The sequence below is a fragment of the Garra rufa genome, chromosome 17 (genome assembly GCF_049309525.1).
Source record: "Garra rufa chromosome 17, GarRuf1.0, whole genome shotgun sequence".
Taxonomy (NCBI): Eukaryota; Metazoa; Chordata; class Actinopteri; order Cypriniformes; family Cyprinidae; genus Garra; species Garra rufa.
The window spans coordinates 36,197,613-36,216,075 of NC_133377.1; the positions used below are offsets into that span (position 1 = coordinate 36,197,613).

Below are 18,463 nucleotides of genomic sequence, written 5' to 3' on the forward strand. Positions count from 1 at the left end.
AAAGAAATTGTTTTTTGAGGAAAACATTCTCTTCATATAATGGACTTCTATGGTGCCCCCGAGTTTGGACTACCAAAATGCAGTTTAAATGCAGCTTCAAAGGACTCTAAACAGTACCAGTCGAGAAAGAAGGATTGTATCTAGCAAAACAATCAGTTATTTTCTAAAAACATTTACAATTTATATACTTTTTAATATCTACACAGAGTACACACTGAGCTAGACAAGACAAGCATTTGAGGTTAAGTATATAAATTGCAATTTTTAACTTTTACTAACTTTTTTAGAAAATAACCGATCGTTTTGCTAGATAAAACCCTTCTTTCCTCAGCTGTGATTGTTAAGAGCCCTTTGAAGCTGCATTTTGGAAGTTCAAACTCGGGGGCACCATAGAAGTCCATTATATGGAGAGAAATCCTGAAATGTTTTCCTCAAAAAACTATTTGCTTACAACCGAAGAAAGAAAGACATGAACATCTTGGATGACAAGGGGGTGAGTACATTATCTGTACATTTTTGTTCTGAAAGTGAACTAGTCCTTTAACTCAAATTTAAAAAACAGATGTAGATAACACTTTTCCTTTCAAAACTCAAGAGTATATTAAACCATGGAAGTGTGAAACCGCAAGAACAATCAAATGAATCAAATCAAATGATTCAGTTCCGAGAATTGAACACTCGTTCGATCAGTTCCAGGCCGAAAATAAAAGTCTTTTCATTTCAGAAGCAAAAATCAAACCAGTTCGAAGTATCAGGATCAGGAATTTTTGTGTCCAAAAGAACAAGAAAAAATAGAATTTTCCTGCCAGTCCATGGTTTCAAAGCACAGTTCAAAGGTCAAAGTTCAAAAGGGCAGCTTGCCATTTGTACACATGTAAGCACGTACAAACACAGATGATTCTCGCCAAAGGATTACTTTCGGCACAAAACTAACTCTCGCAGAAGATCTTGTTCATAGGAACCAATTTTGTACATTTTACAGTTAAATTAACCTAGTGCACTTTGAGAGTTCAAAATTAAGAGCCCCAATACCGGTTAAGTGTGCAAACTAAAAGAAAAAAAGTGAATTGAATTGACTTGTTCTTGAGGTTTATAGGGGACTAAACATATTTAATAAAAAATTGAAAAGAACCAAACACTGCAAACAATGCTACACACATTTATCATGAGGAGTTTTTTTATTTAAATTTGATTGTGTCATTTCAACATAAAACACCTGTCAGCAGAGTTTTGTCTGACATCTGGACATTACATCATACTGAGATTTTATCATAAAATTATGTAAAATAATGTACAGTGAAATAATTGCGAGATTTAGGCTAGTCATTATACTTTTATAAATAATTGCAACCACATTTTTTAAATATTCTAAAACGAAAATTTAAATATTTATCTATTAATCTATTATTCTGCATTGCTTAAACATCTGTTCTGAGAAATTATATTTTTCTCCCATTCGAAAATGAATCCTTAATTTATGAGAGATTTATCCATCAGGAAATGTTGCTGTTTGTACAGGGTAACCTTATGTGACCATTAGCAGGACGAAAAACAAAAAATTGTATTCAGATTATGAGCGAATTATATCTAGCCAAGAAGTGAACAAATAGCCCTTCCTTGATAATCACTAAAACGCGTTACTTCAGTTCACGATCTCACAAAGTTCCTTTATGATCAATGAACCCCTTATTTGCAGTGAGAGGACTGGTGAGTGTTATATCAGACTAACTGAAATGTAATGGCCAATCACAGATGTTCAAGAAATCAATAGATATGTCTGTGATTGGCTACATTGCTCAGCGCTATTAATACGACACATTAATACAACTTTTCGACTGTTAATAAACATGTTGACACTCATAAATGACTCTTTGTCTCGTCTCATGACCCATTTATCACTGTTACACATGATAGCTTTAGCTCACGTGCTAACTAGTTTAACGCACGCGGTATGCGCACGGCCTACTCAAATTGCTTCATAACGAATCATTTCAAAATGATATTAGATTAATATGAAAATTCACTCACCAGAGCAAAATAAAATCATATATTGTCACAAAGAAGATTAATCACAGGGCTTCAACACTGGGATCTGCTCCAATCACACTCCTCCAATTTCACGTCACTCCTCTCTTTCTCTCCGACAACATCTCTCTGACGCCTCGATTCTGTAAGTTCCGCTTTTCAAGTGCACTCAATCACATTTCTCGTTAGAATAATGTTTAATGCAGACAGATTCTGGAGAAACGCTCCTGCTGCGGTATCATTTAATTCCGTCTTCCTCTCTGTACTGAAAGCAGCAGAGGCGCCGGCGCGACATGTGGGCGGGGCTTATGAATGCGCTGCTACTATTGGCTCTAAGGAAAGTCTGTCATTGAAGTGAGAGGAGTGATTTGATGAATCTTTTGTTTTAGAGAAGCCAGTTAAAATAGTTCAACTAAATATTTTACTGACCATCCGGTCATCCAAGATGGCTTTTTTCCTTAGTAGAAGAGAGTCAAAAAGCATAGCAAGGAGCACAAAAGATATAATGAATAATTTAACTTTAAAATGTACAAAAATTTTCATTTTTCCCACGTCTATTATTGTATTGTGAGATTTTGATATTGTTATATCCCTTAAAGGAGTAGTTCACTTTCAGAACAAAAATGTACAGATAATGTACTCACCCCCTTGTCATCCAAGATGTTCATGTCTTTCTTTCTTCAGTTAAAAGGAAATAATGTTTTTTGAGTAAAACATTTTAGGATTTCTCTCCACATAATAGACTTCTATGGTGCCCCCGAGTTTTAACTTCCAAAATGCAGCTTCAAAGGGCTCTAAATGATCCCAGCAGAGGAAATATTGGTTATTTTCTAAAGAAAAATGTAAATTTATATACTTTTTAACCTCAAATGCTCGTCTTGTCTAGCTCGGCAAGACAAGCGTTTGAGATTAAAAAGTATATAAATTGTAAATGTTTTTAGAAAATAACCCATCGTTTCGCTAGATAAAACCCTTCTTCCTCGGCTGGGATCATTTGGAGCCCTTTGAAGCTGCATTTAAACTAAATTTTGGAAGTTCAAACTCGGGGGCACCATAGAAGTCCATTATATGGAGTGAAATCCTGAAATGTTTTCCTCAAAAAACACCATTTCTTTACGACTGAAGAAAGAAAGACATGAACATCTTGGATGACAAGGGGGTGAGTACATTATCTGTAAATTTTTGTTCTGAAAGTGAACTACTCTTAATAATTGTGAATACATTTCGTCATTGCGCGAACACAAACGAACTAGTGAATTGAACCAGTTCATAGAAACAAAAATAGCGTTTGTTTAAAGCACAGACCAACTTTAGTTGTTATACATCTTACAAATTCAAAGTTAAAAACTTACAACAACTTTTGTCATATGTAAACTATTTTAACTGGCTTCTCTAAAACCAACAATTTTTGGAGTTTTTTTTTTTTTTTTTTTTTTGACTAAAATGTTCCTTTTTTGATTCTCAAAGTTTGGTGCTGAGAATCTAATTAATAGAAAAACTGAACTTGGAACCTTGACTTGGTGCTTATTTTACTTGAAAGTAAAAGTATTAAGTTTGTGTTCATAGAACTTATATATAGCGTTTGTTGAAAGCACAGTCCAGCTTTAGTTGTTATACATCTTACAATTTCAAAGTTAAATGTACAGCAACTTTTTTTATATGTAAACTATTTTAACTGGCTTCTGTAAAACCATCTATTTTTTGAGGGTTTTTTTGGCTAAAATGTTCCTTTTTTTGACTGTCAAAGTTTGGTGCTGAGGATCTAATTAATAGAAAAACTTACTGAACTTGGAACCTCAACTTGGTGCTTATTTTACTTGGAAGTAAAAGTATTAGTTTTGTGTTCATAGAACTTATACATAGCGTTTGCTGATGGCACAGACCAATTTTAGTTGTTATACATCCTACAATTTCAAAGTTAAACATACAGGAACATTTTTCATACGTAAACTATATTAACTGGCTAATCTAAAACCATACATTTTTGGAGGCGTCTTTTTTTTTGTCTGAAATGTTTCTTTTTTGATTCTCAAAGTTTGGTGTTGAGGATTTAATAAATAGAAAAACTCACTGAACTTGGAACTTAAACTCAGAACTCAGATCTTATTTTACCTGGAAGTAAAAGTATTAGTTTTGTGTTCATAGAACTTATATATAGTGTTTGTTAAAAGCAAAGACACAGCTTTAGTGTTTATACATCTTACAATTTCAGCTAAACGTTCAGCAAATTTTTTCATATGTTGGGTATACTCAAAATGTCCTGAAGCTGGCTGCCTTGTTGGGAGTTTTCTCATTTAATATAGACCATTTTAACACCAGAAAACCACTTTTTTTCCTTCTTCTTCTCAGAACTGACTGTAATTTGTGCCGTTTCTCAGTTGTTTAACTGCTTAATCTTGTATGATAATAAATGTTCTTACAATTGAGTTGTAATCTGGTGTTTTTCTGTGAATAAAATCTAACAACAACTCAATTCTCTGTGAATTGCAGCTTCTATCAGGTGAGGGCAGGTCTGCGTGTGTCTCCTCGGGTTCCCCACAGAATCACTGCCACAACACCTGGATACACAGGTGAGAACTTCACATATTTACTTTCTTCATCTCAGTGTCCCCATAAACCCATGTGTGCAGCATCAACATGTCAGAAAGTATGCAACTAATCATTAAACAACATTAGTGTCTTCGTTCTTTTCTTTTATTAGATTTAATATTTTTTGTGGTGGTGGTTTAGATTCGAGATTCATCATCTGAGATAGGATTTTAGATTGTCAGCATGCTAAACTCTCTCAGGGGGCCGCATCTCATTCATTCCCTTTAAAGGCACATTAAAGCAGCACTTCTGAAACTAACTAAACTTCCGAAACAACAGTTTCGGAGACAATTACTGTCGAACATTAAATCGCTTGCTGTTAGCAATGCTCCTGTTATTATGCACAACACATTTGTTTGTGAGAACTTAATTTTGCTTACAATTATTCAGCCTTTTTACCTTGTTTTGCTGGAAACAGGATGATAGTGCAGCCTATCAGATGAGTGTAAGTATTCGAGGACTCTTTCCCAGAAGCTTTTGGGAGGATTTCCCTCACTGTCTCCGCTCCCGCTGTTAAAAATAAATGTGCAGAGTAAACCACTTAAACACAGATAGGTCTTTCTGAGACAAAAACACAGCCTTTAGAGGACAGAGACAGATACAGAGATAAAGTCTCTAGAATTTACCATCTACAGTGCCTTACGAAAGTATTGCAGCCTTATGTTAAACTGCTTTAAATGACTTTTTCTACCACATCAATCTACACTCCATACACCATAATGACAAAGCACAAAACAGGTTTGTAACAACTTTTTCAAAACTGAAATGGCAGAACATAATTGCCAAATGCAGATGTGCAAATCTTGCCGCATCATACCTAAAAAGACATCATACCCAACTAAGTACTGAGTTGAGGGTATGAATACTTATGCAATGTATTTATTTCAGTGTTTTATTTGAATAAATTTGCAAATCTGTTTTGTGCTTTGTCATTATGGTGTATAAAATGTAGACTGATGTGGGGAAAAAAAGTGATTTAAAGCAGTTTAACATAAGGTAGCAACATAAAACAAAAAAATGAAGGGTTATAAATACTTTCGCAAGGCACTGTAGATATAAGGCTTTTAGAGTTTAGAAAAATGATCAATCGTGAACTAATTCTTGATTTGTTTAACACTGTATTATTATTAAATTATTACTAAAATAAATGAGTTCATTACAAAGTTGAAATGCTTGATTTTGACTTTTAAAATCTTGTTTTTACATTTAATTTTTAACTTCTCTGCTCATCAAGCCTGCATTGATCAGAAACGTTGTAATGTTATGACATTTTAAAATAACTTTTATATTTGAATATACTTTAAAATATATAATTTAAAATAAATAATTTATTCTTGTCATGTAAAGCTGAATCAAAAAAAGTGTGCATATATACAATGTGTACAATATACAAAAAAAGTTATATTTTACATTTAAATCATTTAAAATATTAATTTTTTTAAATGTTATAATTTATTAATGTGTTTAAAATATTTTTTATATTTTAAATAATATAATGTTATTATTTTAACATTTCATATATTTAAATAAATGTCTACAATATCACCTACAAACTATATAACAAAACCATTTTGCATATGGAATAATTATTAATCATCAAAAAAGTTTACTTTTACTGTTTGTTGCCATTTTCTAATATGCATCACCTTTACAGCATAATAAAATCTCTAACACATGGTCTCTCATGGCTTATTCTATCAAATTACATTTATATAGGTATACTTTTTCTGTATGATTAAAGACATTTTCTCATGGTTTTCTACGACCCCTTGATTACAAACATACACAGTGTATGTAATTTACCTGTGTCATGTTCTGTGTCTAACTTATATTCTTCTCACACACTCTGTGCTCAAAACAGTAATCTACCGGCTGCTTGAGTTTTATGGCCATCTGATGGCAGTCAGGGACACGGGCGCCATGTTTCCGCAGGTCACGTTGTGTCAGGTGAAAATATAGTCTGTTTTCACAACACTGACGGCTTCTTTGGTCTCACACACACAGGTTACCTGCACATACACAATTATCAGTGTACACACTGCTGTTATAACACCTGTTTAAGACCATGTTCAAAAGATCCAAAATAACTATTTTTAAAAAAACACACAGAAAAGCCCCTTATAAAATCTTCTTTAACACTATACTGTGAAGAAACCATGTGTATAATATCTTACCACACACAATTTTGAGAATGAATCACTCACTCATATTCACCCATGGGATTGCAGATTAGTTCACATTTTGCATTCACAGTTAGCATGCTTCTGAATGTGACACAGGTTTATTCAGATAAGGCCTCAGATATTCTGAATCGTGTGATTCCAGATCAAATACTTCTGTCTGACTGACATTACTTCACCATAATGAGCTTCTGGGCAAACTTTCATCTTCTGTTTATGTGCGAGGAACTGACAAGAAGTTTGTTGTTGGATGTTTGCGGTCTTATTTTTTTTTTTTTTTTTTTTGCTGATGCATAGACTTGGCTTGTAATTCTAGTGTTTCTAAATGAAAAAAGTCACATTACATACACTACTGTTTAGAAGTTTGGGGTCATCAAGCCTCTTATGTTCACCAAAGCTGCATTTATTTATTTAACAATTCAATAAAAACAGCAATATTGTGAAATATTATTACAATCTAAAACAGCTGTTTTCTATTTTAATACATTTTAAAATGTAATTTATTCATGTGATGCAAAGCTGAATTTTCAGCATCTACCTCAGTCTTCGGTGTCACATGATTCTTCAGAAATAGTTCTAATATGCTAATTTGCTGTTCATGGAACATTTCTTATTATTAATGATGTTGTAAACAGTTGTTCTGCTTAAAGAAGTAGTTCACTTTCAGAACAAAAATTTATAGATAATGTACTCACCCCCTTGTCATCCAAGATGTCCATGTCTTTCTTTCTTCAGTCATAAAGAAATTATGTTTTTTGAGGAAAACATTTTAGGATTTCTCTCCATATAATGGACTTCTATGGTGCCCCCGAGTTTGAAGTTCCAAAATGCAGTTTAAACGTAGCCTTAAAGGGCTCTAAATGATCCCAGCCAAGGAAGAAGGGTCTTATCTAGTGAAACGATCGGTTATTTTAAAGTATTTATATACTTTTTATCTCTACACAGAGTACACACAGAGCTACAAAAGACGAGCATTTGAGGTTAAAAAGTATATAAATTGTAATAAAAAAAAAAAAAAAAAAAATAAGCAATCGTTTTGCTAGATAAGACACTTCTTTCCTCAGATGTGATCGTTTGAGCCATTTGAAGCTGCATTTTGGAAGTTCAAACTCGGGGGCACCATAGAAGTCCATTATATGGAGAGAAATCCTGAAATGTTTTCCTCAAAAAAATAATTTTCTTACGACTGAAGAACGAAAGACATGAACACCTTGGATGACAAGGGGGTGAGTACATTATCTGTACATTTTCGTTCTGACTACTCCTTTAATATTTTTATGGAAACAATTATAATTATATATTTATTTTTTTTACTGAAATATAAGAATATGAAAGTCTACTTTCATATCAGTCACTTTTGATCAATTTAATGCATACTTGCTAAATAAAAGTATTGTTTCTTTAAAAAATATATATAAAAATATAAATAATAAAATCTTACTGACCCAAAACAAAACAAAAAATAACCATAAGCAATTAAAGCTTTTTGTCATGTCCATTTTACATTGATCCAACTACACTCTTCAAAAATAAAAGTGCTTCACGATGCCATAGAAGAACATTTTTTGTCTAAATGGTTCCATAAAGACCCTTTAACATCTGAAGAACCTTTCTGTTTCACAAAAGGTTCTTTGTGGCGAAAGAAGGATCTTCAGATTAAAAAAAGGTAAGAAAGAGATGTTTTTTTTTTAAAGAACATTGATTGAATGGTTCATCTATGGCATCGCCGTGAAAATACATTTTTAAAGCACCTTTATTTTTAAGAGTGTAGGACAGTAATAAATGAAGCATTTCCTATTCATTCAGTTGCTCATTTTGCTTCAGTTAGTCATATGAGATAACACAGCAGTTTTCTTTGGCTATCTTATCCTAATCTCTTCATTGAAGAGTTATATGTGTGTGTGTTTGGCAGTAGAAACCCTGTGGCCTCTGTCTGACATTGAGTCTTGGCGCTGCTCGTTTGACTGAACGCCAACAGCGTTCTGACTCAAACTTGTAGGCTCACTGGCATCAGCGGCCATTTTGGATCTGTCAGCCATTCTGGCTCTTATGGGATTTCATTTTGAGTTTCAAAATGCCATCCAGACAGCTGGATAGCTGACTAAACTGAAGTGTTTCAGTGTCTTTGTGCCCTCTTATAACTTGAACGGTTAAAATAGTACATGAGTGCAACCAAAATCTACATTGCGTTGTGCATTGCAAGTTCTTCCTCATTCTGACCCGTTTCCCTCTTTGTATTAGTCATTTCTGTATGTTTCAGCAGTGCTGCCCACTACAGCATATAAAAATCTCTGCTGTTAACAGCCGGAATAATATTGTAGGTTTGAATCATATGTCACATCATATGAGCAATAGACATGAGCTAAAATGCTAATTCCGACTGTACAACATGTGATATTGCAGTGCAGTGCTGTGAATTTCCATACTGCAATCAGACAGCTGCAGAAACAGTTCCTTCTGTTCAGTTTCTCTGAGTCGTTCATCAGAAACACGCTGTTCTGATCCACTATCCATTATTGTGTTCATCAAACGGCATCCTAACGGTATGTGCTTGATAAAAGTAGATGTGAACTACATGTTACAATAAACTGAATTGAAGTTGAAAACAAAAAATACCCACTTTTCATTTAGAAGGCGCTTTTATACAAAAGAACAAGTATATTTATGACAAGCGTTGCATCAGTATCTACACTAGAACACAACCAGATACAAAAGCTCCACAAATATAAAAATTCTCTAATGTACCCACTGATATGTTGTTCCAGATTCCTTTCAGCTTTAAACCACAAAAAGACTTTTTGAATAATGGAAACACAAAAGAACCAAAAAGACAAATAAAAAGCAGTTAGAGATCCAGCGAATTTCAATGTTGAAAAAAATTAAAGAAACTTTCTGTAGTTTATGTGAAAAACTACATACAACAGTAGCTATTTTAAAACATTCTGAAAGAAATTTAATCTGTTCACAAAATAAGTATTTGACATCTATTGTCAAAAGATGTTTTGTGGTTGGCCAAACTGCACCAGAATTTCCAGGGCAAGAATCTTGACAACATTTGTGTTTGTTCTTACCATTTCTGGTCAGGTAATTGGTCAGTACTTCCGCCTACGTCAAGTGTGAGATTACATTAAGTGCAGGTTGAGCTACAGTAGTGGTCATTTATGGTTAAAAAGTATATAAATTTTAATATTTTTAGAAAATGAATGATAATTTCGCTACATAAGACCCTTATTCCTCGGCTGGGATTGTGTAGAGCCCTTTGAAGCTGCATTGAAACTTCAATTTGCACCTTAAACCTGTTGATTCCAATTAAAGTCCACTACATCCTGCAATGTTTTTCTTAAAAACCTTAAAGTCGAAGTTCACAGAATAAAAAAAAATCAGATAATTTACTCACCCCCTTGTTATCCATGTTTTTCTTTCTTCAGTCGTAAAGAAATTATATTTTTGAGGAAAACATTTCAGGATTTCTCTCCATATAATGGACTTCTATGGTGTCCGCGAGTTTGAACTTTTAAATGCAGTTTAAATGCAGCTTCAAAGGGCTTTGAATGATCCCAGCTAAGGAAGAAGGGTCGTATCTAGCAAAACAACAGGTTATTTCCTAAAAAATAATTACATATATATTTTTTTTTTACCTCAAATGTTCATCTTGTCTAGCTCTGCGTGAACTGTGTATTCCAGTTCAAGACAGTTAGGGTATGTTTCAAAACTTCCATTTAATTTTCTCCTCTAAATTCAAAAACGCCGTTTTACCTTTTTTTGTAAAGGGCATTTGATCTTTGCACGTTCACTTCATAAACACTGGGTCGGTACTTCTGCAGCGATGTAGGACGGTTTTAGAGTTGGAGGAGAAAATGTGATGAGAGTTTTGGGACATACCCTACCTGTCTTGAACAGGAATACACAGAGTACACGCAGAGCTAGACAAGATAGAGCATTTGAGGTTAAAAAGTATATACAGTCGTGGCCAAAAGTTTTGAGAATGACACAAATATTAGTTTTCACAAACTTTGCTGCTAAACTGCTTTTAGATCTATGTTTCAGTTGTTTCTGTGATGTACTGAAATATAATTACAAGCACTTCATACGTTTCAAAGGCTTTTATCGACAATTACACAATTACACTACATTATTTGCAGTGTTGGCCCTTCTTTTTCAGGACCTCTGCAATTCGACTGGGCATGCTCTCAATCAACTTCTGGGCCAAATCCTGACTGATAGCAACCCATTCTTTCATAATCACTTCTTGGAGTTTGTCAGAATTAGTGGGTTTTTGTTTGTCCACCCGCCTCTTGAGGATTGACCACAAGTTCTCAATGGGATTAAGATCTGGGGAGTTTCCAGGCCATGGACCCAAAATTTCAACGTTTTGGTCCCAGAGCCACTTAGTTATCACTTTTGCCTTATGGCACGGTGCTCCATCGTGCTGGAAAATGCATTGTTCTTCACCAAACTGTTGTTGGATTGTTGGAAGAAGTTGCTGTTGGAGGGTGTTTTGGTACCATTCTTTATTCATGGCTGTGTTTTTGGGCAAAATTGTGAGTGAGCCCACTCCCTTGGATAAGAAGCAACCCCACACATGAATGGTCTCAGGATGCTTTACTGTTGGCATGACACAGGACTGATGGTAGCGCTCACCTTTTCTTCTCCGGACAAGCCTTTTTCCAGATGCCCCAAACAATCGGAAAGAGGCTTCATCGGAGAATATGACTTTGCCCCAGTCCTCAGCAGTCCATTCGCCATACTTTTTGCAGAAGATCAATCTGTCCCTGATGTTTTTTTTGGAGAGAAGTGGCTTCTTTGCTGCCCTTCTTGACACCAGGCCATCTTCCAAAGTCTTGGCCTCACTGTGCGTGCAGATGCGCTCACACCTGCCTGCTGCCATTCCTGAGCAAGCTCTGCACTGGTGTCACTCCGATCCCGCAGCTGAATCCTCTTTAGGAGACGATCCTGGCGCTTGCTGGACTTTCTTGGACGCCCTGAAGCCTTCTTAACAATGCAGTGGAAAGTTTTTTTTTTTCGGGATTAAGTTAATTTTCATGGCAAAGAAGGACTATGCAATTCATCTGATCACTCTTCAGAACATTCTGGAGTATAAGCAAATTGCTATTATAAAAACTTAAGCAGCAACTTTTCCAATTTCCAATATTTATGTAATTCTCAAAACTTTTGGCCACGACTGTACATTTTAATATTTTTAGAAAATGAATAATCATTTCGCTAGATAAGACCCTTCTTCCTTGGCTGGGATTGTGTAGAGCCCTTTGAAGTGGCATTGAAATGGCAATTTGTACCTTAAACCTGTTGATTCCAATTAATCCAATCCAAAAGTCCACTATATGGAGAAAAATCCTGCAATGTTTTGTAGAAGTTCACAGTATAAAAAAAAAATCAGATAATTTACCAACCCCCCTTGTTATCCATGTTTTTCTTTCTTCAGTCGTAAAGAAATTATATTTTTGAGGAAAACATTTCAGGATTTCATTTTTTGGACTATGGTGTCCGTGAGTTTGAACTTCCAAAATGCAGTTTCAATGCAGCTTCAAAGGGCTCTAAATTATCCCAGCGGAGGAAGTAGGGTCGTATCTAGCGAAACGATTGGTTATTTTCTAAAAAATAATTACAAATGATTATAATTTTTTTTAACCTCAAATGCACATCTTGTCTAGCTCTGCATGAACTTTTGTGTATTTCAGTTCAAGACAGTTAGGGTATGTCTCAAGACTCCCATCTCATTTTCTTCAAAATTGCTGTTTTACCTTTTTTTTAAGGGCATTTGATCTTTGCATGTTAACCTTACAAACACTTGGTCAGTACTTCTGCAGCGATGTAGGACAATTTTGAAGTTGGAGGAGAAAATTAGATGGGAGTTTTGAAATATACCCTAACTGTTTTGAACAGGAATACACAGAGAACATGAATACACAGAGCTAGACAAGACGAACATTTGAGGTTAAAAAGTATATAAATTGTCAATTTTAAAAAAAATTAATAAATAACAGATCGTTTTGCTAGAGTAGACCCTTCCTCCTTTACCTGGATTGTTCAGAGCCCTTTAAAGCTGCATTTAAACTGTATTTCGGAAGTTCGAACTCGCAGGTACCATAGAAGTCCATATTGAAATAATTCCTGAAATATTTTCCTCAAAAAACATAATTTCTTTACGACTGAAGAAAGAAAGACATGAACATCTTGGATAACAATGGGGTGAGTACATTATCTGTACATTTTTGTTCTGAAAGTGAACTTCTTTAATTTCTTCTTCGACTGCAGAAAGACAGACATGAACATTTGGGATGACTTGGTGTTCATTTTTGGGTGAACTATCTCTTTAAAAGGTATATTATAGATTACCCAATATGCCGCATTCCAGTGCAGTGCTGTAAATTTCCATACTGCTGTCAGATGGCTAGAAATAGTCTCTCTATCGTGTTCATCAGAAACACACTGACCCGATCCATCATATTTTTTCTGAGTTTCTGACTCTTCCTCTCCATCAAACACACACACACACCCGCGCGCACGCACACACACACACACACACACTCCCCACGACTCCTCCGGCAAGATCAGACTCTACTGTACGACTCTCTCTCCGGGTCTCTGGGGCATCGGCACACTGCAGAGCTGTTTTTGGTGACACGCAGAGAGGAAGAAAGGCACCGAAAGAGAGAGACAGACCAAAAGAGGCAAACAGAGAGAGAGACGGACGCAGCGGGGGTCTGTCTTTACGCGAGACCCTCACTGTTCCGCTCAGCACCTCTCTGACACACGCTATCATCTTCTCCACTGAAGAGAAACCCTGCTGAGGTGCTGTCATCCGTCACAGACAAGATCTCTGTCTCTCTGTGGCTGGATGTGGAGCCAGTGGCCAACGTTTGATGCTTAGGGCCTTGATGGTGGCTGTTTTAGTGTCAGGTTAGTGAAAAACGGGAAGAGTAATGCTGGATTTAAAGGATTTTCTCTCCTTAGAGAAAACGGTCATTGCTCACATGTGGCTCTTTAAACTTTTCTCAGATGTTTCTGCTAAAATTAAACTGGAGAAAATTAGTCATTTACTCACCTTCCGGTTGAAAACGTTGACCAGGGACTTACATCCTAAAAAAAAAAAAATACACACATTGAAATAGGTCACAATAATATTTAAAAAAAATTTAAATTTTACATTACATTACATTGTATTGCGACAGTTTGCTAACTTAAAGGTTAAAAATGTAAACAAAAATGTTCCACAAACATTGTAATGTGACCTGATTGTATTTTAGATATAAATGTATTGTAGGCCAATAATAGCGGACTTACATGCTTCTGTTGCTATATTATCGTTATATATACAGTATATGTACAGTATGTACATTTTCTATATGTACAGAATACTAGTTTAAAAATTAAATAAAATGTTCCACAAATGTTGCGGCTTGGTCTAAATTTCTTGGTAAAAAGTGTAAACTAATAGAAAGCTACCTGACATTACTCAAAAAAAAAAAAAAAGAATAATAATAATAATAAAAATTACAATGTTTTATTTGTGCATTTTCTAAAAAAAAAGTAACTAACTTAAATGCACAATAAAATAAAACAAACTAAAAAATAAATGGAACAAAATAATAAATGACAATATACTGTATTTTTAAAACTTTGCAACTTTGCATTACAAAATAAAATTTAATTATAAATAAATTATAAAACAATGTTTTTTTTAAAAAAATTTAAATGTTGCACTACAACATTACTTAACAAAATAAGATGAAATTAAATAAAAATAAATGACAATATACTGTCTTTTGTGCTATTTTTAAAATATATTTGCAACATTGCGTTACAAAATTACTTAACTAAATAAAATAATTATATAAATAAATGACAAAACGATGTATTTTTGATCGGGTTTCAATTTTTTTTTTAAATGTTGCACTACAACATTACTTAACAAAATAAAATAAATTGAAATAAAAATAAAAGACAATATACTTTCTTTTGTGCTGTTTTTAAAATATATTTACAACATTGCGTTACAAAATTACTTAACTAAATAAAATAATAATATAAATAAATGACAAAACGATGTATTTTTGGTCCGGTTTCGAAAACATTTTTAAATGTTACAATACAACATTACTTAAAATAAAATAAAATAAAAATAAATGACAATATACTGTCTTTTGTGCTGTTTTTAAAATATATTTACAACATTGCGTAACAAAATTACTTAACTAAAAAAAAAAAAAAAGGATTATTAATAAATAAATGACAAAACATTGTATTTTTTGTCCGGTTTAAAATTTTTAAAACGTTGCACTACAACATTACTTAAAATAAAATATACTGTAAATAAATATATACTGTGCTTTGTGCCATTTATAAAATATATTTACAGCACTGTATTACAAAAAAAATAATAATAATAATATTAATAAATAAATCACTTGTTCTCCATCTAGGAACTAGGGTACTAGGAGCTACATAATACATAATAATAGTATCCCTACAGGCCCTGCTCTCTGACAGCGTAAGCATTTTCATTTGATGTTTTGCTTACTTTTGAATTCTAAAAGCCTCAAACACACAAAAATCACAATCCTGCCAACCGCTGTCAGAAAATAATGCCTAAAAGCAACAGACTGAATATGAATGAAACATCTACATCCTGCTTTCTGCAGGGAAGCGTCACTGAATGTGCTTTGATGCTCACGCAGTGGAGAATCTCTCTCTGGAGATGCTGTGATGTGAACAGCAGAGAAATAATCTACCTTTTCTTTCTCTCCGTCTGTCTGTCTGTCTGTCTGTCTGTTTTGCTCTGTGTAGGCGAATGCAGTTTTAGCAACGCAGGTGTTCACGATGGCGGCGTTTTCAGTCGGATCTTTCAGATTCTGTACAGGAATGAGGAGGTGACCCTGGAGGACCGCATGAACTTCAAAGTGCACCTGCTGCTGGACGGGGAGAGGGTGAGTGTCCCGCTGCTCTGAAAACAGAAGAGACAAACACATGTGAAGATGTTAATTAAAGAAGAGTACAAAATGCATGTTATTTTTTTATTTTCAGTACTGACCTAAATAAGATATTTCACATAAAAGATGTTTAAAAGACATTAATAGTTGAATTTATAAAAATGACCCTGTTCAAAAGTGTCAGGTCCCACAAATTCTTATTTTTTTCAGTATTTTTGTGTATTTGAACCCTTTCCAACAATGACTGTATGTTTTTGATATCCATCTTTTCACACTGAGGACAACTGAGGGATGCAACTATTACAGAAGGTTCAAACACTCACTGACGCTCCAAAAAGGAAAAACGATGCATTAAGAGCCGGGGGTGAAAACTTTTGAACAGAGTACAGATGTGTAAATTTTTCTTGTTTTGCCTAAATATCATATTTTTTCATTTAGTACTGCTCTTCAGAGACTACAAGAAGATACTTACATGTTTCCCAGAAGACAAAATAAGTTTAAGTTAAATTTAAAATTCAAAAGTTTTTCACCCCCTGGCTCTTAATGCATGTTTTTTTCCTTCTAAAGCATCAGTGAGTGTTTGAACCTTCTGTAATAGTTGCATTTCAGTCCCTCAGTTGTTCTCAGTGTGACAAGATGGATCTCAAATCATACAGTCATTGTTGGAAAGGGCTCAAGTACACAGAAATGCTGGAAAAACAATGAATTTGTGGGACCTGAAGGACTGTTTCTGAAGCACAGCGGGCAGTTTAACTGTTCAGGACAAACAAGGAACTCATGAACAACTATCACTAAAAAAAAAAAAAAAAACTGTGGACCATTCAGGTAGCAACACAGTATTAAGAATAAAGGGGATGTAAGCTTTTGAACAGGGTCATTTTTATAAATTCAACTCTTATTTTCTCTTGTGGACTATATGTAAACATCTTTTATGTGAAATATCCTTTTCAGGTCAGTAATAAACAATAACATTCATTTGATCCCTCTTATTTCAGTAAAATGATTGACATTTTGCAGATTCTGAAAGGGGGATGTAAACTTTTGACCTCAACTGTACATATGGTTCAAAAGACTCCTATGCTCACCAAGGCTGCATTTATTTGATAAGAAATACAGGAAACGGTAAAACTGTAAAATATTATTGCAATATAAAATAACCATTTTCTATTTGCATATGTTTTAAAATGTAATTTGTTTCTGTGATGCAAAGCTGAATTTTTAGCATCATTACTCCTTTAGAAATCATTCTAATAGGCCGATTTACGTTGGTGGTGTACTAACTTTTCTACAGAAGAACAGGGAATACAAAATGTACAATTGAAGTGCCATTTGTAAAATTGCCGCCTTATCTATCAACAAAAAAAGACAGTCTAATATCAGTATGACCACATATAGAGAATGAAATGCAAAAAAGAGCGTTCCTTTTTGACAGCACTGTATTATATTCCAATATTTTGACCGGTTGTGTCATACCAGCTCATTTTCGCTGTTATGAAATATGTGAAATGGGTATGAGAGCAGCAGAAAGAGGCAGGGAATTGCGGGTGGGGAGAGTGTCTTATCAGATTTCTACGGCCATCTTTCTTATTAACCTTGAAGCAGTTATCTGTGGCCGCGCTCCTCTCCGTCTCACTCGCTGTCTCTCCCCCTCAGATAAGACTTCTAAAAATAGCTTTCCATTTCCCCGGAGTGTGAGTTTAATCAATCCATGTATCAATAATTGGAGCAGCCCTGTTTGTTTTCAAAGATCGGCAGAGTGCGCCAGTTTCTCAGAACGGGGCGGGAACCTTCTGTGTAAATCACATCAGGGTTCACTTTTAAAGGAGATGCTAAAATCATGTCTCCAATTTGAATGATCTTTATGGGGGAAAAAACTATTGTGTCTGCATATGTGAGAGCACATAAAATTAATGTGGTTCTATTTACTCACATGTGATCACAACAATTGTGCAGACTGGAAACAATGCAGTTACACCTGAAAAATAAATAAATAAAATGTATTAAAGTATATTTTAAAAAATGAATTAAATAATATATATATATAATAAAATATATCTGCAATTTAAAATAACAGTTTCTATTTAATACACTTTGAAATATAATTTATTTCTGTCTTCAGTGTCACACGATCCTTCAGAAAACATTTTAATAAGCTGATTTATTATCAATGTTAGATAAAGTTGTGCTGTTTCATTTATTTTGGAACCTGTGATACTTTTTTTAGCATTTATTCAAAATATAAATATTTTCTAATAATATAAGTTTTTACTATTACTATTTATTAATTAATCACACCCTTGCTGAATACAATTATTAATTTCTGTCAAAAAAGAAAGAAAAAATTTACTGACCCCAAACTTTTAAATAGTAGTGTATACTGTTAGAAAAGATTTCTATTTTAAATGAATGCTGTTCTTTGTAATGTCTTATTCATTATAGAATCCTGAAAAAAAAATTTTAGCAGCAAAACAGCAGTTTCTAACATTGATAATAAATCAGCTTATTAGAATGATTTCTGAAGGATTGTGTGACACTGAAGACTAGAGATATGATGCTGAAAATTCAGCTTGACATCACAGGAATAAATTACATTTTTAAATATATTAAAATAGAAAACCACTATTTTAAATTGCAATAATATTTTACAATATCAGTTTTTTTCTGTATTTTCAAATAAACGCAGCCTTGATGAACAGAAAAGCTAAAATCATTAAAAAT

The 18,463-nt window shown here is 34.0% G+C and overlaps 1 protein-coding gene across 1 annotated transcript in view; it reads left to right on the forward strand.

The window, feature by feature from the left end:
- Positions 1-18,463, forward strand: part of fam135b (family with sequence similarity 135 member B) — an 82,224-nt gene that overhangs the window by 12,767 nt on the left and 50,994 nt on the right. The window contains exons 2-3 of the mRNA XM_073822095.1: positions 4,516-4,595; positions 15,603-15,742. Coding sequence (XP_073678196.1) covers positions 4,516-4,595; positions 15,603-15,742 — 220 coding nt within the window. The remainder of the gene's footprint in view (positions 1-4,515; positions 4,596-15,602; positions 15,743-18,463) is intronic.